At 35.9% G+C, this 23,036-nt stretch overlaps 1 protein-coding gene across 4 annotated transcripts in view; it reads left to right on the top strand.

Moving 5' to 3' along the window:
• The window catches only part of pdcd6ip (programmed cell death 6 interacting protein), a 29,756-nt gene extending 9,280 nt beyond the window's left edge, over positions 1–20,476 (top strand). Inside the window, exons 2-18 of one of the 4 annotated variants that reach the window (XM_059022846.1) lie at positions 3,052–3,106; positions 3,216–3,285; positions 7,164–7,291; positions 8,146–8,299; positions 9,623–9,723; positions 11,317–11,433; positions 12,773–12,995; positions 13,862–13,985; positions 14,502–14,679; positions 14,910–15,021; positions 15,598–15,767; positions 16,324–16,572; positions 17,006–17,140; positions 17,725–17,819; positions 18,177–18,318; positions 19,087–19,274; positions 19,767–20,476. In XM_059022846.1, coding sequence (XP_058878829.1) covers positions 3,052–3,106; positions 3,216–3,285; positions 7,164–7,291; positions 8,146–8,299; positions 9,623–9,723; positions 11,317–11,433; positions 12,773–12,995; positions 13,862–13,985; positions 14,502–14,679; positions 14,910–15,021; positions 15,598–15,767; positions 16,324–16,572; positions 17,006–17,140; positions 17,725–17,819; positions 18,177–18,318; positions 19,087–19,274; positions 19,767–19,926 — 2,401 coding nt within the window. In that variant the 3' untranslated portion in view covers positions 19,927–20,476. Of the gene's footprint in view, positions 1–3,051; positions 3,107–3,215; positions 3,286–7,163; positions 7,292–8,145; positions 8,300–9,622; positions 9,724–11,301; positions 11,434–12,772; positions 12,996–13,861; positions 13,986–14,501; positions 14,680–14,909; positions 15,022–15,597; positions 15,768–16,323; positions 16,573–17,005; positions 17,141–17,724; positions 17,820–18,176; positions 18,322–19,086; positions 19,275–19,766 lie in introns of all 4 variants that reach the window. The other 3 variants (XM_059022844.1, XM_059022843.1, XM_059022845.1) reach the window with 3 other exon arrangements.
• The last annotated feature ends 2,560 nt before the right edge of the window (positions 20,477–23,036 follow it).

Raw genomic sequence — 23,036 nt, 5'->3', positions numbered from 1 at the left:
ATAAATTCACTACAAATCAATTTTTTTTACAGTGGCATCTTGGAAATGGTGTCCTTTTTTTCAGAACACTCTGGGGGACATTATAAAGTACTTCAGAAACCATACAAACATTTCTTTTTTTTGTTTCACCTGAGTGACTGCAATGACATAATACACGTTTATTCTCAAGGTCTTTATAAGCAATAATGGACACTACTCTCTATTTTATTTTCTCAAAACATATATTTATAAATAAAATAAGTTATTCATTCCAGTATTTTTCAGTAGTACTAAAAATGTACCTGATAACTTCAGTTAATGAAATGTTTTCCTCCATGATTCACAAAAACGGTTGGAAAAAGTTGATAAATGTAATTCTCTACGAGAATTTAAATTGTTATGTTTTCTTTGCACACAGTACAGTAGCTACATTTTATTTCTGTCCTGAGATTAGTTTAAATCGTCTGATTTAGCGTCCTAAATCTAAAAACACAAAACAAATGTTAAGTTAATTATACATATTATTATTATTATTATTATTATTATTATTATTTTTTGCAAACTTAAACTTGAAACAGACAATCAATTTCTCTAAAAAGAAAAAAAAAAACAATTCACGACAAGTAAAAAAATGTACAAGACGCAATGTATTGCATATGATAAATATTCGCATACTGTTTTCTAATGGTGGAAAAATATGATAAATTAAAATAATTAATATGAAAATGACCGAAAACAGCATAATGTACCACTTTTTATCCGTGTACCTGAAAATAACACTACATCGGTATTTTTTTTTTTAATTTTTTTAAACACATACATTATTAGTATCTTTAAAGCGGGAAACCATTGCTAATAGAGCTTCCCTATTTGCAGATGACTGAGGTTTGTACCGCCCCATGTAGATATACGTGAGGCACACTGTGGAGTACACACACCTACAGTACCAGAACAATGTGGATACAATTTCAAGGTGTGACGTTTATTTTATAGACCAAAAGTAAAATTAAATAACTGTTAAAAACATTATGATTTTATAAGATAACAGACCATGACCTTGCAGGATATTATGTTTATTCAGTGGCTATAAATTGCTAATTTAATTCTGTCATGGAGAATGGCTGATCTGGTTTTGTTATAATGTTAACCCTTGTTTCACCCACACAATAAAACGAACCCAGCATGTGTTGTTTGTTTTTTTTTTTTTTTTTTTTTTAATTGGTTGATGTTCCTTATTCTGTTATTACTTGGTTAATTTCTTCAAAAATTGTACAGCATTTAAAAATCCAGTGAAAAGGCAGGGTGCGAGCTGACATTTATGAACATACCAGTTAGTGTGACATGTTGCATGAATCTTTTTAAATGTAGCGGGATTTAGCTTTCATTTTCAAAACAGCTTGGTTGTGATTTGTAATCTTATCATTTTATAAGGCCATACAATGCAGGATTCAATGATAATGTGGCACACGTTACTTTTTTTTTTTTTTTTTTTTTTTTTAAATCACTGTCTTTATAGGTGTGTGATTTGCTCGTTACCGAAATCTCAGTCACCGATGAAACATAACCTGGTTAACCGTACTGATGGCATATCAAAAGCTTAGATGACAAATATGGTTGCATTTTTGTAGAACTTGTAGAAGGATAAAACAAAATACATTTCGACAAGGAATTGCATTAATGTCATTACTTAGTTGAGCACAAGGTGGTTTCAGTAAATATTTTCTGATTTAAATATAGGCCTATGTGATAGTTTGGGATATTCAGTCTATTTAAAACAGGAGGTAGTTCTTTACTTTTTAAATTTTTATATGCAATTATTAGTCGAATAAACTACTACCGAAATAAGACCATTTTACTACCTACTTTCCAGGCAGGAAGCAAATCCTCACAACTGCCAAAAACGTTAACTTATAGCCCTGTGTGTGTGTGCAATATGGGCTGACTGGGCGTCCATATACGTCAAATATACGAATGCCCCGAGAAGTCTGTCCATTTTTGTGTTTCTGTAGTGTTTACAAGCCGCTAAATATATTATTTTATCTCTATCTTCCAGTTAATTTAATTGTTATTCATCCAAATTCTGCTTACTACTTTGGGATTTTTTGCAGGTAATTGGTCACTCAATTTCATAGTTACAGCTATACATCTGTAACTGTTAAAGCAAGATGGCTACCGTCTGATACTTTAAATTCTTTGAGGCAGCGCAGTGATTTAGAATATATATCCATCCAATATACGGACAGCTAGAACCTTGCGCGACCAATCTCATTGCTTGTTTCACGTTCCATTGCCAACCCTGGATTATAAGTGTGTATGTGTGTGTTTTTGTGTGTGTGTGCTGGGACGAACACAGGATTTTCATCTTTGGATATGCGCTCACAATTAAAATATTCGTTCGGATATTTGTTCATTTTTCAAAAAAGTAATAAAAGGCATTATATTGCTCTGAACACAGGCAGAGAGAACATAGCAGCAGGGGCAGGGGGTGTGGCCATGGCCCATGTGTGTGCCTTTATTTTACAGCAAGACCTTACAATAAGCAACACGTTAAAACAGAACAATATCCCAGGAGTAAAGAACAAGTTGTGTAGGCCTTCTTTTACCCCAGTGAATTACCTAAAAAACAAAGGATGCCAAATAGCAGCTCAAGTTAAACATTGTTTTGTTTATTCCCAAAATAAATAGTACATAAAGTTGACACTGCATTTTATTTCTTTTCTTTTCATTCCTTGCCATTGCCGTTTCTTCACAGTAAACAGTGGCCATCGATATGTTTTCATAAAGTAATAACATGAGGTTTACTTGTGCCTTTTTGAACAAAAACTGAAATTTAACTTTAAACACTTCAAATAAAACAAACGTAGAAATGTTGTAAAGTGAAGGAGAAAAAACTTACGGTTTTGGATCTCGTTTATTACATTCCACAAGTCGCGTATAAAATTCATATTTGTATTCGTGCTGGGACTAATATCCAAATATTATGCAACATGTTATATATATATATATATATATATATATATATATATATATATATATATTTAAATTATGTATTATATATATTTTTTTTTACAGGTACTATGATCAGCTGTGTGTCGTTGAACCCAAGTTTCCATTCTCTGAAAATCAGGTATGACAAATGTGGGTTATCTCTGTATTGAATTAGAAAAAAGGACCTTGATATGGGACAGAATTAAATTGCAATGGACCTTATCAATTACGTATGTTTTATTTTTCAGTTATGTTTAACATTTACCTGGAAGGATGCGTTTGATAAAGGATCGCTTTTTGGAGGCTCAGTCAAGCTTGGTGAGATTTATTTTTCTTATGATTATTATTTAAGTGTAACTCACCTCCTCTGGGGTTTTCATTTCCAAATCCATTGCACAGAAGGCATCATCACACTTTGAACAAGTAGATTTGTGCTAGGCAGATACAAAACCCTTGACTGATTTCTTTAATTTTATTTATTTATTTATTTAATTTTTTTTAAGTATTTGATAGACATCAAAAACATTATGATTGCAAGGCAAATGCTAAAGCAGTAACCTTCAAAACTATATTTAATAGAAAGATGGTGAACAGACCCTAATATTCTGTTACTATCGATAACCTGTGTTAAAGAATGTGCTTTGCACATTTCAAGTATGACATACAGATAGGCGGTCGGACAGCCAGCCAGCCTCCATTTACCTCCGGATTATGAGACAATCAGTAATGTGTGCTAAAGAAGGTCATTAGCAAGTTCTTATCGCAACTGACCAAGTGGTTCCCAATAGATATATTCAAAAATCATCATTGTGACTGCCTCAACTGTTTGTGAGAAATGTGCTTCCCTGGGGGGGAGAGGAACGGCATAATGGTACTTTAGTAACACAGCATTAAGCATAAGGCTGATCCCATCTTCCGTGCCGGAGACACGAGTAGCATAAAACTTGAATACATTAACACTGCATCTGCAGTGTGCATCACAATGACACATGTTCTGGAGTTCATATACCATTGCCAATCTGAGGTCTGTTTTTTTTTTTGTTTGTTTTTTTAACTAACCCTAGGATTAAATATCTTCTGTCCTTAACAGCATTTTTTAGAAAGTACCAAACAACAAAAACAGATTTAGATCTACCTGGTACTTGTAATGATTAGTGGGGTATCCTTCGACTGAGAAAAGCTTCAGGAAAATAGTCCTGGAACTGTTTATAAAGAATCACTTACATAATTAGAGGAAAAAAAAAAATCTCATGACTTTATTAAACAAATCACTTTTTACTTGTCAAAGTTGCTTCTAGTTTATCAGTGCCAGAGATCTGAATGGAGAAATGTTACTGATGGATAATAAATAGACAGCGAAAACTGGAGGATACATAAAAGATGTTATGCGAATTCAAAATGACAGACTGTACATATGATCTGATGCATAAATGATGCCGCTTTTGCGACGCTCCAACAATATTGTGCAATCTATGACATCGTCCTGTATAATTTAAAGTTAACAAAATAAGCAATTTTCTCCAATTTGCACAGTTTTATTACAACAGTGAAAGCTATTGTGTGTTTATTATATGAACCTTGTTAATTGCAAATTTTACAAAGTTTAAAATTTAAAAACATCTTTAACCACATGGTATGTGCAAACAGGTCAGTGTATATTTTCGGATCCCAAGCCGAAATACGACCCAGTCGGCTTGGGATTAAATTACATTTTTAGATAGCCGAAATCTTGTCGTGTTTGGCTTGGGGTTGTCTTGCGAATGATCCCATCAAGGTGCAGAAAATTCACATTACCCAAAGCCTATCTGAAGAAGATCCAATCATCCCTTCATGTCAAAGTGAGACTAGTTTGAATTACCCATCTAAGTTTTCATCCCTTCATATAAGTGAGACTGAATTATTCTCCAGGGAAATAAATATAATAATAAAAAAAAAAATCTGTTAATGCTGTAAAATATATTGCAGACTTTTTTTTCTCTCTGTCAATTATAGTTTTCAAATAAATGTGTGTTTTTAATGATTTAGTTTTATTAAAAACATAACAAAACATAAAGTACTCACTGGAACAGGATCCCTGATATTTGTATCCGGTTCGTCGGTTCCAAAGTAGGAACTGGGTACCCGGTTTCAAAGGAACAGGTTCGCATACCTCTACTGTTTACAACAGCTTAACGTTGGCAGCGGTGTGATTGCAACAGAAGATACTGGGCCATTTGTGGAGGCTACTGAAATAATTAATTAAATACAGGCTAGGCATTTTTTAGTTTGAGTTTGTTTTTATTTTATAAATTAAGCCACTAAAAAAAGGCAACAGAGCACCAGACTGTTATTAATATTTATTTATTTATTTATTTTTTAAATAAGGAAGTTAGTAGTTTCGTGTTGCTGTGGGGCCATGAACAGATTTAAGTTCAACACCAACCCTAAATAAAATGTTGTTACTGTTATTAAGCACTAGTAATAATCTGAAGCAGTGGTATTTCAAAATAACAGAATCCCGTTTTTACTTTAGTGAAGTAGGCTAGAATGTTTTTTTTTTTTTCATTAAAAACTTGTCGTTCTTAATTGAAATACATTTTCAGCTTAAAGGGGAACTGTACTCAAAAACAAGGCTCTCTGAATGCTTTTATACAAAACATATGCGCCTCGTTGCACCAATTTTGTTAAGTCAAGCGTTTGGACAGTATTTCAATTTTTTTGTCAGCTTTCTGGGTCAGCTGGAAATGCAGGCCGTCGCCATATTGGAACCTTTTTGGCGCCACTGTTCTGTTATATCATTGACAGCCACCCACACCAGTGAACGCCGGCAGGGTGATTTATGTCGGCATGCAAAGCATTCGGGTGCAAAAATAACAAAAGGAAAAACAGTAACAAAGTATTTTTGTGTGCCTAAGCCTTTAAACCAACAAAGGGCGGCCATAACAAAACAATGGCTACATAATACAGGAACGGGACATACGATCAATAGAATACTGTGTGTGACTACAGAGCGAGTCAACGACAGGACGTCCCACAAAGCGCGACGGAAGAGAGCTCCAGTACATTCAATGTTAATTTGTTTTAAAGGTTTTTATACGATATACTGCTCAAGGAGAGGCTGAAAATGCATCAAAAGCTTAAGTTAACATGTTTTCTATTGAAATGGTTATATATTAATTTGCATTACAGTTCCCCTTTTAAGTTTCTTGTTGAAGGTTGTTGTGTACTACTCATTCAATCAGACCAAGTAGGAATTTGCTTAAGACGTTTAGGTCAAGTAACCCTCGTTTCAAACTGATGCTCCAGTGGCGTGCCAAACTGAATATTTGATGAACCAGTTGATTTCATACTGGCGAAATGAACAGCACTGCACTTACTCCAAAGCAATCTCCCACAATGCATCATAGTAAGTTATGACAAAACCAGGAAGTGAGTGAGTGTGAATGTATGTGTTTGTTTACACTTTTTATCGATATTGGAAGGGGAAGGCTTGCTAGCGTCGAAAGAGCTTCAAGGCGTACTTAATTGTTTCAGATGCCGCTCTGCTCATGTATTTAATGAAGACATAGTCAATATTTTGTGCTTGAATTCAATTTAGCACGCCGCTGGAGCATCAGGTAATTAAAACATTTTTGCTTACAGCCTCTCCCTGTCGTTCTGCGCACTGTCGGCCCTTGTTAAAGATATAAAATAATGTGCCCAATCTGAAACAAGTGCAAAACTTGCCCCAATATTTAAAGCAAAAAATCTAAATATTGTAAAACTAGTAAGAAATGACTTTATTGCATTTTAGCTAATTTATTATGGGCAAACTTTGTCCACTAACTCAATGAACCATATTTAGAAGCAAGCGCAAAGGCAAAGACACAATTTCTTAGAGGAATACGACCAAGAAACAACTCTTGAATAGTCCTTCCTGCAACTAAGTTTATATTGTTAAATATATGTTGTTGAAATTTTTATTCGGCAAAAAGGAACATTATTTATATTTGCTTCAGAATTAAGTCACTGCTGCTGTACCCTTGAGCAAGGTACTTTACCTAGATTGCTCCAGTAAAGAAAAAAAAAAAGAAAAAACTGTATAAATAGGTAATTGTATGTAAAAAATAATGTGATATCTTGTAGCAATTGTAAGTCGCACTGGATAAGGGCGTCTGCTATAAAATAAATAATAATAATAATTATCCACCTCGTAAATGAGACTGTTTCCATTGCAGCCCTGGCTAGTCTGGGATATGAGAGGAGCTGTGTTTTATTCAATATCGGTGCCCTGTCCAGCCAGATCGCCTCTGAACAAAACCTGGATAGCGACGAAGGACTGAAGACGGCTGCTAAATATTATCAGGTAAAATCAAGGGATTGTCCTCTTTCTCCTCTCTCTCTCTCTCTCTCTCTCTCTCTCTCTCTCTCTCTCTCTCTCTCCTTATTAAACCAAATCTCTTCTCCCTCCTGCAAGAATGCAGGTACTTTGATTGAAATGAACAGCATTTTGTGGGAACAGAAATTAAGTTGTAGGACAGAGCATGATCTTATATGACCCATGATTTATGCTTGAAGCTTGAAATCCATCAGGTTTATGTTAAATTAGATCTGTATCATTTTAATATGTTCAGTATGGATTTCCACAGCTTTTTTTCTGTTTGACCGTCTATATTTTTAGTTCACTATAACATCTTTATTAAATACAGTGGAATTCTCCTGGAGTCAGAGAATGCATTTGTATATTTTTACCATCTAGGTTATTTTGCAGTACTGTCTATTTTTTTTTTTTTATCTTGATTCTTTTGACTGGCATGTACCAAAATTGTATTCAGATGTGATTTCTAACTTGTGGTTTCAGTTTGCTCTGTTTTAAATTGGACAGATTCACCCCCTATTTCCAAAACCGGACCAGAAGGTGGCAGCAGAGACATTTAATATAGTTCCGCACATAGTTGTTTGGAACAAAGTCCAGCAAATCAATGTTTTATTAGTTACCTATTGGCTTTATTAACTTTGTTAATGTTAATAATTGACATACAAATATTTAAAATATAGCACTACAGCAGTGCTGCATTCTGGTATTTTTTGCTTTAGGTCTGATTGCATCTAGAGAATTGGAATGTGTTTGAACTGCAAAACATGAAGTTATTAGGCGCCAGGAAGGTCGAACTTGCTTGAAGTGTTTCTCTAATGCTCCTCTTTGTGTTTTTCTGACAGCTGGCCAGTGGAGCTTTCTCTTACATTAAAGACACAGTGTTGTCTGCTTTGAACCGAGAGCCCACCATGGACATCTCTCCAGACACGGTTGGGACCCTCAGTCAGATCATGCTGGCTCAGGCACAGGAGGTGTTTTTCCTGAAAGCCACATCAGGTATCCTGTTTACTATCTTTTGTTTTGGTTCGATCTAACGGTGGGATTAGAGTACAAGTCACTTTATAGAAGCATTTACAGTCTTGAACAATTGTCTTTGCCAGGTCACATCTAAAATGACTTAATTTGCCATCCCAGTGTGTGTGTTTGTGCAAAAAAACAAAACAAAACAAAAACGTAAACTAGTCAGTATGGGTAGCGTGTGTTATTTACCCATTTTTTAAAATATTCTTATGTTAAAAGGATAAAACTAGTCAAAACTACCAATTTTTCGTGATACCCATTGAGACAATAAAACATGTTTTCAGTTTGTGAAGTGTGGTGTATTCTTTGGTTCTCTCAATGAAGTTCCATTACAGGTGGTCTCCAGCAGATAACCTATGTCACTGCCACATTGTTTCAACCTCTGAACATACAGATCTTTCACATATCCTTCTCTTTCACATTTGATCTGATGAGACATTCCCCTTTGATTATGCCCCATGTCATACTAGAAGCAGCAGTTTTTTACTTTTACATGGCTTTCAGCTCATGGTTGAAAAATATAATGGCTAACAACCATTATTACTTGACAAATCCTTTACAACCGCTATTTGTGTCAGTAGCATTCACTCCTATTTGAAATGGAACCAAACCTGGTCATTAAAACACTGTCAGGAACACTCGTGAGCATTCATTAAATAGGCGTGTATTTCTTCTGGTTGAACGGCATGCCTGAAAATTTATGTTGACTTTTTTTTGTTAAAAGTAGTTTCTCCTTTGGCTGTTCCACAATATTATGAGCATGTACAACACTAGAGGGCCCCAAAACAAAACAAATTGAATTCTATTGAGGAAAACACATTTTATCTTCCATTGCCATTCACCAACAAAGACAAACATGCCCAAATCTCGCACATTTTATATATAATCCTTTGATATATGATATCAAGATTCTAAAACTATTTGTGATAAGGAAGCAAAATAACTGCATGGGTCATGTTCTGAGATGGGGTATTTTTCAAATCCAAGCTTATATAGAAAACAAATAAGCCTGCATGTGCCTCCTGTAGTTAATAAACACAAATGTATTCGCTGACTTTGCCTCAGAACAGCTACACAGACCAACTGGAAAAAACAGCAGATACAGATGATGTCTATATTAACTCACTACTTCTTATTAGAAGTTGGGTGTACTTCAGGTTTTTTTCCCCCACATCATCTAGAATGTTTCAATAAATAGTGACAGCACCAGGAGCAGCAATGCATTTCAAATCTCAAACCCTGACATTACCACTTTCTTAAAGATTTGTGTGTTCTAAAACTGTGTCTTCTTTATTACAGACAAAATGAAGGATGCTATTATAGCTAGACTTGCTAACCAAGCTGCAGATTTTTATGGCGATGCCTTCAAACAGTGTCAGTACAAGGAGAATTTACCAAAGGTACGTGGCTATGCATTTACATGTGTTCATTTTCATTATAGAAAGACAGCACATACAGAATTCCCACGCAGTACACACCAATATAGAATTTTCTCTTTTACATTTTTTTTATTAATGTTGATTTGCCAGTAAAGGACTAACACATATATTAGGTATGCAGTTGCAAATTATGGTGTTATACAGTTATATATATATATTTATTTTTTATAAAGATTGGGCCACATGGACAATGACACCATACATAGCTGTATACATATTTTTAATGAACTTGCAAGGTAGTTTTACATCGAGTTAATTTGTTTTGTTTGTCTTCACAAATGAATGTATACATACCATATCGTTCTGACTGAAAAGTGCTGCTGTCTGCCTTAACACGATGCCAACAACGTGCCCCAATACATTTAAGCACTCCTTCCAATCTTAACTGTCCTCTTTCTTTTCTGGCCATGCTAACCCCTCTGTAGTATCATACACTCTGTGGTTTTGTAGAAGATGTGTGAGATGAACAGTGTGACTTTTCACTTTAACCATGGGATTATTGGTGGTGTCCTTGGTGATGGCAGTGGTGTTGCATGGACCACAGCAAGAACATTTTACCTCTTCCTTCATATACTGAAATCATTATAACTGATGATCAATAATCTTTGTCATTCATATATTTAAACATCATATTTAAATATTTTGAACGGCCAACACTTGAGCACTTGGTGGTGGGTGCCAAATGTTGTATTTTAGAAAAAAGTTATTGGCATCCACAAGTACAAATAATACCAGTGTGTTTACAGCCTGGTGTGAATGGGGATGATCGGTGTGAAGGAAATATATGAATGATCTCTAATCACTTTCTTTAATAAGTGTAGTATTGTGTTTGTACTATACTTATTAATGCATACACAGATATGTTATCTGAACAAGAGTTGTTGGGTAAAAATTACATTGGCTTAAATGTTATGTCCACTCAGTTTATTATATTTGTATATACATATTTTTTAAATAAACATGAATTGTGTAAAGACAAAAACAGGATATTGAATAACAAAAGTAGACATGCTATTTAAAAAAAAAGAAAAGAAAAAAACAGCTATTTAATAAGGCTCAATATTGATATAAACTACAATAGTGATGTACATTGAAAAATTGCTGAATTATGCATCATATCAAGATATCAATAAAAACAAAACCATCATGTAAAAGCAAACATTTTGTTATTGTCATAACATATTTAAAGAAGTATGAATTGTACAGACTAAAGCAGCACACTTCACAAACTTTTATCTCTAAAAGCAAATGTTGAAAAAAATAAGTATAGCTGAAGGAGGACTGAGAATACAGATTTAACACTGCTGTAATGCAGAAGCTTAAGCATAAATGAACAGATCCCATACATGTTTGTAAACTAGGTATTTTTTAAATTCGGCCAATGTTTTGCCTACCGATTTTTGTTACTCCTAATGATTAACCTCTCTCAAACATTAACAGTTAATTCTCATTCCTTTTGTCCTTCCTTTTTTCCTCTTCCTGCATCCCATGTTGTGGTTGTGTGTGTGGTTGCTTGTGGCTCGACTTTTCCCTGGTCAGTATTTTTATTTCCAGGAAGTGCTGCCTGTCCTTGCTGCAAAGCACTGCATCATGCAGGCCAACGCAGAGTACCACCAGTCCATGCTGGCCAAGCAGCAGAAGAAATTTGGGGAGGAGATTGGAAGGTTACAGGTGGGTTTTCTGAATGTTGTGCTTATCAAAATCAGGTTAAAGGCACTAAATATGTGGTACTTCCCAGGCAGTCTCCACATTCACCTGGGTTACCCGGTAAGTTTACTTCACTCAAAGATACAAGTTAGTTGATTTGTGACACCTGTCTGCTAGGTGGAACTAACTTGAGTATCTCATTCAAATAAGATTGTGCACTCTAATTGTTGTACAGTGTTGTCATTTCCTGATTTTATATTCTTACACTGTCAGTGTGGATGATCCAAAAGCCAATATAAATGGAACTCTCAGATTTCATATATACCATTTGATAAGGAGTGGGATATAGTTATTCTTTACTAGTGAGTGGCATTTGCAGTAGATCTTCTGTCTTCCATATGTGGACAGTTTTCTAGCTGTTTAATGAACTATTTTACCTTTTTATTTTAGATCTTCCATAGCAAACTGGATGAAATGTTGCATCAGCATTGTTTTTATTGCATGCATTATATAATTATATTAAGCATTTATAATAATAATTAAGAGCTTACCAGCTTCTAATTTGCAAATTATAAAAGAAAGTTTGATAATTGGGGTGGGCGACAGGACACAACAGAGAGCCACGGGACAAAATGTGGTTATGACCCTCTGGGTCCAATTATTATGAAGAACTTTACAACACTAGGAAAGCTTTGGAGAATTAGATTGAAAAAGAGGTTCTACTGAAACACACTTTGCAAAACACATGCTTGTAAAACACGTCCTTTACTGTTCAGCATACATTTTGTCAGAAGGAAAACACAGCCTGTAAATGGTTTTCCCTGAACTCCATGTCAGAGAAGCAGAGTGCTCCATTTGCTAACTGACTAATGGAGTCAGATTTAGCTTCCTCCCTCACATGGGAGGAGGGTGTTAATAAAACAGCAAGTGGAGCTGGAGTCCATGGAGAATACATACCTGTGGTCACTGCTTTCATTAGGTGTGTAATGCTTTTTTTTGTCGGGAAAAGACTACAAACTGCAGGAGGCCTGTAAGTTTAAACGTGTCTGTAGGCAATTAATTTTGCTGTTTTGTCGCCGTTCAGAAGTAGAGAATGCAGTTGCTGGGTTCTGTGTAGTTGACAAGTTTGTTCAGTGACTGACAACACACCTTTTAAATATATAAAAAAAATATTGTCCCACTTAGTAATCCTGCTCAAATGGGGATCTCTTTCAGCTGCTGTTTTTTTTTTTTTATTGTATTTAAATGCAAAAGCTAAGGGGTTAATAAACCTTGCCTGGTGGCTGGGGGCAGTGTGTAGATGCACAGCTGTTCTATATTATTACAAAAGACACGTTCAGAATATGAAATCTGTATTTTTCAGCATGCAACAGATCTGGTCAAAACAGTGGCATCCCGCTATGATGAGTATGTCAATGTGAAAGATCTCTCCGATAAAATTTCTCGTGCCCTGGCAGCTGCAAAGAAAGACAATGACTTCATCTATCATGACCGGGTTCCAGATCTCAAGGACCTGGAGGCCATTGGCAAAGCTGCCTTGGTAAAGTCCACAGTAATCAAAGTGCCCATTAGCCAAAAGTTCACTGGTAAGGCAAACTCATTTACTCTTACTGTTGGTGTGCTATGATTTATAGATGCAACAATTAATTGATTATTGATTGGCATGGCTTTCATTTTACAAGCCTGCAATTAACATACACTGATTAGTTAATTGTCTTGCGTATAATGAAAAACATGCATGTTATTAGCTGTATTTGAAGGCTTTTATGAGGATCTGATGATATAATAGGATATGATACAGCCATATAGAGGTCATTTGACATTCCTTATTTCCTGGGCTACAGTTCATTGTCCCAATGTCATCATATTGTACTGACATTACAGCAGGGTTACAAAAACTACATTATGAAGTAGGTGTTTAAGTTTTAAGTCGCTGTTTTTTAAACGAGGGCATTCCCACTTGTAGGAGCTGAAACAGCAGATAGCCTCCCAACTCCAATACTACCTTTTATTGAATTTGACTAATAGGTTACTTTTATCATCATCTACAAGTATAGACACTGTCTTGAATCTTTGTTAGCAGATTATTAAAAAAAGGATTGATGTTATGGTAGCTTTGTTGACATAGCAGGAATTTAATACCCATGCTGACATGGACTTCATGAAAATAAATGGTGTGTGCTAGTGAAAGTGATTCTAACAGGCAGGGGAAAAGAATGGATAGTGTTAAGTGTTCATCTTCCCAAACCCTATTTACTGAAGCGCCCTGAACTCTCATACCCCCCACCCCACACACACAGTATTGGCACCGATTTTACTATGACTGCTCCAGGATACAAGCTAACCTGTGACAGAAATGTGATTTCATGTGTTTTTTCATTGTCACAGTACAGTATTGGTGCATTTGTACTGTAATGTCAAGTTAATTAGAGTTGTACTCTTGTTTTTCCAGACCTGTTTGAGAAGATGGTCCCTCTGGCAGTGCAGAATTCCATGACAGTTTACAACTCAAGAAAGGCAGAAATAGTAAACAGGCTAATCGGGCAAATGAGAGAAGCAACAAACCTGTCTAATGGGTAATAAGACTCACTGAAATTTATGAATGCCTTTTTATAATGGTATTGTTTTTATTTTTGTTTTGCGTATTCCCAGTGATTTAAAAAAACAAACAAACAAACAAAAAAAAAACAAGATAACGGTCGTAAATGTTTTCAACCTTAAGAAGACTTCATTCCCATCTTTATATGACAACACATTACTGGAAAGTTCAGACTCTGTACAATGTGATTATGCATGTTTAAAAAAAATTAAAATAAAAAAGCAATCAGTGATTTAATTTATTTGCATGTTAAATCTGGTAAAGGTAACTTATGAAGATGTTAATACTGAGGCTGGGGCAAGTGTAGGCAACTCCGGGAAGCTTTCGTTATGATTCCCTTGATCACTTTTGATTACTCTCCCATTCTAGCTTTTTATTTATGTAAATTGTGACTAGCAGCATCTCTAGTGCTATTCAGTGGGACTCTTTCTAGATATTTTAAGCAGTATGTTGTATCACTGTGAAAAATGTAATTTGTGGTTTGTCTTCTCAGAGTCCTAGCCTCTCTGAACTTGCCTGCCGCTCTTGAGGATCTCTCTGGAGACAGCATACCCCAGTCCATCTTGGAGAAGTCCAGAGCCATTATCCAGCAGGGAGGCCTGCAGAGCATCGACCAGCTGATTAAAGATCTTCCTGAACTTCTGCAGAGAAACCGAGAGATCCTAGATGAGGTGAGCTGGGGGGCAGAAGCTGTTCTCCAATTTTGTTATGCCTCTATGCCCTTTAACCCTTTTTACCTTCTATTTCTGATACCTCTAGTTAGATGAATTGTCAGTTTTAGCTGCACAGGTGTATCAAACTCTGTTCTCAAAGGATCTGTAGAAAGACCTAGGATAGCTTTGTAAAGTAACAGTTTAATATATACTTGTCTGGTAATTTTTTATTGTCTCTTTTTGTTTAGTCTCTGAGAATACTGGATGAGGAAGAAGCCACAGATAATGAGCTCAGAAACAAATTCGGTCAACGCTGGCAAAGAACCGCCTCAAACGACCTTTACAAGCCCCTAAGAACAGGTATTGTTTTCACAACATATTCAACTATTTATATCCACCTGACTTTTTTTTTTTTCTAGATTATTATTATTATTATTATTATTATTATTATTATTATTATTATTATTATTATTATTATTATTATTATTTATTAGCAGACGTCCTTATCCAGGGCGATTTACAATTGTTACAACATATCACATTATTTTTACATACAATTACCCATTTATACAGGTGGGTTTTTACTGGAGCAATCTAGGTAAAGTACCTCGCTCAAGGGTACAGCAGCAGTATACCCAACCTGGGATTGAACCCATGACCCTCCGGTCAAGAGTCCAGAGCCCTAACCACTAGTCCACACTGTATGGAGTTGATTTTTTTTAAGTCACTTGGCCAATTGACTTCAAAGCTGATTTTATAGTATGAAGTTGTAGGTTTCCAGCATCTTGACTATCTGCAGTGCAGCACTACATTTTATTTCCACCAGGCCATTGTCACGTTGATCACGCAATTAACCGTTTTGATTTTTACTAGTTTTACCTATATCTATACATGAGGGTATGATAACAGTTTTTACCTTTATGTATATATTTCCAGAGGGAGGAAATGCCCGTAATGTTTTGGACAAAGCTGTCCAGGCGGATATAGTGGTAAAACAACGCTACGGCACTCACAGGGAAATGATTGCTTTGCTCTGCAAACCTGAGGCAGAGCTTAATGCTGCGATTCCTTCAGCCAATCCTGCAAAAACCCTGCAAGGCAGCGAGGTGAGATTATACAATAAATATCTGTGCACAAGTTCGAGAGACTGTGAGCAAGCTAAAGAGGGTTCATTAAACTCTAAGCCTCTCAATAGCAGAGTTGTTGTTTGCCCCTTGCTGTGTGTCTCCTATAGCAGATCCTCAGGAGGTAAAGTCATATTCCAGTATGTAGCTATAACTGTATGCACTTAATGAAAGGGCTACATTGTAATGCAGTACAGCTTCATACTGCCATAGCAACAGCAGGAATGAAACGTGGTAGTGCGACTAAAAATAAAGACTTTAATATTGAAAATAGTGTTGGTGACTCAGTTTCCAATACTTTCCCCGTCTACTGTTGCCCAAGCCCTGTGCAGATTGAGGCATCATGTTTTTGTTAGTAGCGCCACCCCCCTCACCCCCCCACCCAAAAGTACATTTTCATAACCCTTCCAGTAGGTGAAAATGATTGCTGATTTATTTCTGTTCTGGAATTGGGTCAAATGCATAAGAAATAATGGTACAACATCCAGTTGTCATTTTTTGTTTTGTTTTATGTTTTATTAATCTGTGTTTGTTTCAGGTTGTGTCAGTGCTCAGAGCACTGCTGGCCAACGTTAACGAAGTAAAGATGGAGAGAGAGAAGCTGGAGAATGACATAAAATCTGCCCAGTTTGACATGACCAGCAAATTCCTGACAGCACTGGCGCAAGACGGCGCCATTAATGAGGAGGCAATCTCTGTGACAGAGCTTGATAACATCTACGGAGGGTACACCCAGAAAGTGCTGCAGAGCTTAAAGAGCCAAGAAGAGATTCTGGGAAAGATCCAGGTCAGTGATGCTTTTTTAAATATCTAAACTGCCGTACCATTACTGGGAAACCAACTAGAAAGTCAGCTATAGGAGAACTGTGCTGAGGCTTGCTGTTACCTGCAGCCGATTAGACTCTTGTTTTATTCTCATTATAATATGTATTTTTATTTTATAGCACTACAATGTTGTATGCCATCAAAGCCTCATTAACAGTCATGAATGGGGCTAGGTGGTGCAGTGCGTTAATGCACTAGCCTTCTCTAAGGCTATAAAGGTTTTAAATGTTGTGTTGGTATGTGTGTTTTTTTTGTTTGTTTTGTTTTTTGTAAACAAAAATGAACTTTTTTTTTGTTTACAGCCTTACTATTGATTGACACATCAATGTAATGTTCCACTCATCTGTACAGCAGCAGGTTAATTTACTATAAAACAAATTTGTTTTCCTTTTCAGAACTCTCATCAGGAGTTCGCTACAATGAGACAATCGAATGCAGATGCCAACCAGAGAGAGGAGATGCTCAAGAAACTTGCGGCTGCTCACGATAGTTATGTGGAACTCTCCAGCAATCTGAAAGAAGGCACCAAGGTTTGTACAGTACAGTATTAACGTGACGTTTTTATATCGGGTTGATTTTATATACACAAAAGCATCACCCACATAACATTGTAGCCTTTAAATATTCAAATATAAATCACGTAGGTAACTGAAACAAGTATAGAGGTGGATGTTTGTTTATTTTTCTACGCTATCAAATAGGTTTATTCAGCTATAACTAAATTACAGCTCTTCAGATGACAAGTAGCACTTCCATCTGCGTTGTTGGTTTAGTTAACTTTGTAAAAATAATGATATGCTTGTGTTCTGTATATTCACGTTTAGTGTTGCTACCTGAATAATGACCTGCAAAGTGTTCTTGTTCTCATATAATTTGTATTCATGTTTAATACGGTTGTAAATAATTCTGTACCCTTAGCAGTTAGTTTAATGATCCAGCATGTTGTCCACCAGGTCCATCACACAGTTGAATTTAATAAAAGGGATGTTGTGATTTCCCTATACAATATTCTTAAACCTTTGATTAGTGTTGCACCAGCATTTATCAGTAATGATGAATCACAGACATTTTAATTCTAATTAGCGAACTCCCCTTCTGCCGATTTCTTTTCCAGTTCTACAATGAGCTGACTGAAATCCTTCTGAAATTCCAAAACAAGTGCAGCGACATTGTGTTTGCACGCAAAACGGAACGGGATGAACTTCTCAAGTAAGTCTGTCAATTCCTGAAAATGTTGCTGAAATGGCTCATTATTTTTTTATTTGTTTAAATATATACATATGGGTAAAACTGGCCTGTTGTACATAATGTAATATATAAAGCTAAATGTTTAAACTATACAAAAAACAGCTTGGCAACTTTTTGTGGCATAAATGATGTATGGTATAAAGCTTGCTTGTCATATGTACTGATTTTATTCAGATGATGGTTACAGGGTTGGTCAGAAATCTTAATACGTCTCCCCTGTAAAATGGTGCTTTTAGCGTAAGCAAAAACAACAGATAAGTTGGCATGTTGTCTTAAATGATATGTTTAATGCAAGTTCTAACCCTTTTGTGTTGTCAGGGATTTACAGCAGAGCATTGCTCAACAGCCCAGTGCTCCCTCATTTCCTGCAGTGCCTGCGTACCAGTCCACCCCCAGCAGTACCGCAACACCAGCCACTGCTACTTCGAGTGTTCCCACACCTGCACCAAGGACTGTGTTTGTTGTAAGTACGCTGTGGTAACCCTTTACATAATTGGCACAGGCCATACAGTAGAAGCTTTAGTTGGGTATCACTTTAATTTTTGGTATCTCATTCCTTGTCTGTCATAAAAGCAAAGTTCAATTATTATAATGCCTGAATTTGATTCCATGAAATGGGAGACCCTAGTATTGCCTATTATTATTATTATTATTATTATTATTATTATTATTTATTTCTTAGCTGACGCCCTTATCCAGGGCAACTTACAACTGTTAAAGATACCACATTATTTGTACATACAATTACCCATTTATACAGTTGGGTTTTTACTGGAGCAATCTAGGTAAAGTACCTTGCTCAAGGATACAACAGCAGTGTCCCCACCAGGGATTGAACCCACGACCCGCCGGTCAAGAGTCCAGAGCCCTAACCACTACTCCACACTGCTGCCCCACTGCTGAATTTACATTTGTCATTTTCTTAAAAATATTTAAAGACAAGTTAGAATAGTTGTCTTGAAAGCACCTAACGGCAGAAAAACAGTCCCTTTGGCAGCACGGTACAAACATGAGATAAGCAGACCGTATTTTTACAACCGTCTTCAGTATTTCAGTCTCCAGTTATTCCCAATAAACACTTTTTTTGTAGCAACCTGTCTTCCAGAGGACATCTTTATAAATTTGACTTGACAGTTTTAGTATTCTGCTTTTTGGTTTAAACAAAAATGTCCCCACAGTTCTAAAAAAGAAAATAAGTACTTCTTATATATTTTTTTTGTCTTTGCAGCAAAGCAAACCCCAGCCACCAGCACGCCCGCCTCCCCCTGCAATTCAAGCCCAAGCAGCCAACACCAGCACTCCCCCAGCCAGCGGGGCAGGCCCTATTCCCCCTGCTACCCAGCCAGTGTCGACCCCTGCAGCAGCGCCATCCCCCGCACAGGGGCCTCCCTACCCAACATACCAAGGATACCCTGGGTAAGCCCAACTGCCACCTTTTAGAAATATAAATGTAGGCTCAAGTTTGCCATTTTATTATTATTTATTTCTTAGTAGACGCTCTTATCCAGGGCGACTTACAATTGTTACAAGATATCACATTATTTGACATACAATTACCCATTTATACCAATCTAGGTAAAGCACCTTGCTCCAGGGTACAGCAGCAGTGTCGCTTACCTGGGATTGAACCCACGACCCTCCGGTCAAGAGTCCAGAGCCCAGAGCCCTAACCACTACTCCACACTGCTGCCCTCACTTCACACTGCATTTTAGATGAGGAATTTCATTTCACCGGTTAATTGCTAACAAAAGCTAATCAAGAGAACATCAAACATTTGTGACCTATATAAGATGCATTTTGTTGCATCTATCTCTAGATCTATCATTTATTTATTTATTTATTTTATTTATGTATGTATGTTTGATCATTTTAAATAAACATTTGCATTTTTTATGTCCTCTTTTTAGATGTTATCCGATGCCTGTGGCCTACAACCCATATGCTTATGGCCAATACAACATGCCATATATGTACCAGGCTCCAGGACAAGCACCTTATCCTAATGTCCAGCAGCCCCAGCAACCCGGATACCCATACCCACAGCAGCCTTATTATCCCCAGCAATAGACTGTTCCTGCTACCAGTGGCTACTGGTTAGGTTTAGGGAATTAGTCTATTACTATTACATTGGCCCCTTCCTATAATGCAAATGTATAATTTTGCTCTGCAGTAAAATTCTTAAGTTGTTACTCCTGTTCTGCTGATGGCACTATTGTTGTACTGTTTCACTGGCATACATACACTAATATGGAATAAAGTTTGACGACATGGTCGATTTAAGAGGCTTTCTATTTTAAAATCCATTGTAGGAGACTCTGAGAAAATACCACTCAAAAGGGTCCAGCTCCTTGTGCAAAGACCTAGATAGTGTAACCTGATAATGTTTCATGCAAATTGGTTTTAAAATGGATATATCTATTGCAATAAAATGCTAAACTATCTTTTTGTTCTCTGTAGACATTTTCTAAGAGAATTATTTTGGTGATGGGATTTAAAACATAAAAAAAATCTGCAATACATACAACTGATTATTTTTGTTTTTGTTTGTTGGGTATCTACCTGCTATTCTTTTACTATCAGTGCCTTGTAAATCACTTAATAAATTAATTATATTATCTATCTGTCTATATATCTATCTCTATATATCACGATTGAGAAATAATGAATACAAATGATTTAAGGTGTGAAAAAAAAAATGTATGATGTCTTTTCCATTCAGTAATTGCAAGAACAAATAAGATACATTTAGTAAATTTGTAATACAAGTAAATGACAGAGGAACCTTGAATAAGCAGAAACAAATGTTCATGACAAGTTCAGGTTTCAATGCATGAAATTTCAGAAAATTGTCATGCACAATGTTGATGTAATTGTTTTTAACAATGTGCAAAAAAATGTGCTTGCCTGATGTATGTTATATTAGAAAAAAAAAAAAGGTTAAAAATACTGACATCTTTATTTGAGAGTAGCTAAAGTAGATGTTAACTTGGCTAGACACATTTTGAAGCAAGCATCTCTTATTGCATCTGGAGAATAAGGATACATCGAAGAAGACAGCTTATATATATATATATATATATATATATAAATTTTTTGTATATATATTTGTATTTGTCATTTATACTTGTTCTGGTCGAAAATGTCATTTAAAGGTCAACAGATTTACAATTTCAACAAAACAGCTTGAGGACAAATGTCTTCACCTCAATAGAATCACAAATGTCAAGACACTGCTATCGGTGTCCTGTCACCATAACACGTTTTTCGCAAACATTCTTAATCTTGGTGTTTGGTGGGAGAAGCTCCATTGGGCAGATAGCAAATGTTATATGTGCCAGCAAAGCAGTGGGATATTAAAAATAATGGATCTAAAAACAGGCCCAGAACATTAAACAGGGTCCTTTGTGTACCAAAACAAACCGTGACTTTAGTCTAATAAAGTCTGTTTTCAAATCTAGGCATTTCCAGCCACTGCCACAAAAGACATGCCAACAGTATTTATTGAGCAGTAAGGGGTTTTACACTTCAGGGTTGATCAACCTTTACTCTGCCAGGGATAAGCCACAGCTAGATTTTTTAAAAAGCATTTTAAACCACTTTACAGTCTTTTGGAAACTGGCTAGATTACATCGACCACCTATATTTAGACAATTCCAGAATAACCACAAGTATGTGGTTGATGTAAATCAGATTAATTCCCCAATGATGTACAATTATCTAAAAAAATAAATCTGTAGATTATCCCACGAGATAGGCTAATCAAATCAGCCTTTTATTTCATAACCACAATTATCTGTTGTGTGAATTTGAAGAAATTGTTTGCCACTTCCTTCCATTAACAAGAATATTAACAGAGTTGGATAAAAAAATAAGGTGTCTGTTTCATATCTGATTCCATGATAATCATTGTGACAAACTTACAACTTGAAGATACATATTTTATATATCACAGAATAATGATAGTGATTCTATACTGTGTTCATAGTTCTAGCACCTGGATTCTTGTTTGGAATACGATCTTGAGCAACCCACACACCTAATACTAGCTGTTCCATCAATCTCTCTACGAGAATTCACCGTCAGTCTAAGTGTGGTAGTTCAGTCTATATAGTCTTAAATCTCTACCAGAGACTACCAGCAAAGATGCCAATTAGCACCAAGTTTGGTGATTTGTTTTGTCATTAGGAAGCCTGTTGCCTGTCAACCATAAAAGGAGCTGATGTAGTTTTCAACAGCATTTATATTAACTAATTCTCATTAATTACCGTAGCTGCTGCTTGTAGCCTGTACAGTCATCTTTTTTTAAACATTAAAGTATTTTATTCACTAAACTCTCTCACTCCTTCCAAACTAAAAACTCATAAAAATGACATCTTAATTAAGACAACCAATTTTAGGTTCTGCAGTTTATTTATTTATTTATTATTTATTTTTATTATTTCTGTGCCTGGGTGTAATATTTCAAAGGGCGCAGACCAACCTTGTGTTATTTATATCTAAACAAGAACTGAAAATAGGGACTTGACTAAAATAACAGATAAGCAGCTATTTAATACGGTAAATGTGCTGTATATTTGGTCAAATCAATATACAACACAAATATTTTGTTTTGAAAACATAATAAACTGAACCTTACTGACACACTGCACATTGGAATGCTAAAAGTCACATGCCATATCGGAAATAAGCTTTTTGAATAGGAATTCTAATTTGTTTAGAACCAGGAAGCACTAAGTCTAAAAGCAGTCAGACTGTGTAGGGTTGTGAAGGAGGGAATTCTGGCATGAACCTTTGAAAACTTCAGGTATGTTGTATGCCCCTTCCCATTTTTCCAAAGTGCATATTTATTTCAATATAATTCAATGAATTTGCCTTAATGTACTAATACACGTCAACAAACAGTTTGTAGATTGGAGAAATGAAAGACGAAAGGAAGGGAGAATGTTTTTTCAAACTGTAAACAATAAAGGTAAAACTATAAGAAACTAAATCAAAAAGACAAACATTTTGTTTGCCATACTTGTCTATTTAGTTTCTTGTGCCAACAGCAGAGGGCAGGCTTGTCACAAGCAACGTTTTTGTAAGCAATAAATGGATCAGTGAATGTGAGTAACTTCTCCCTGGACAGCAAATGAATGTTAAAGCAACTTACTCTGTCCTTGTACTTCACAGGACAG

This window comes from Acipenser ruthenus, chromosome 4, assembly GCF_902713425.1.
Source record: "Acipenser ruthenus chromosome 4, fAciRut3.2 maternal haplotype, whole genome shotgun sequence".
Taxonomy (NCBI): domain Eukaryota; kingdom Metazoa; phylum Chordata; class Actinopteri; order Acipenseriformes; family Acipenseridae; genus Acipenser; species Acipenser ruthenus.
Note: the sequence above shows the minus strand (reverse complement) of the source record. Positions and strands in the feature narration are given on the sequence as shown.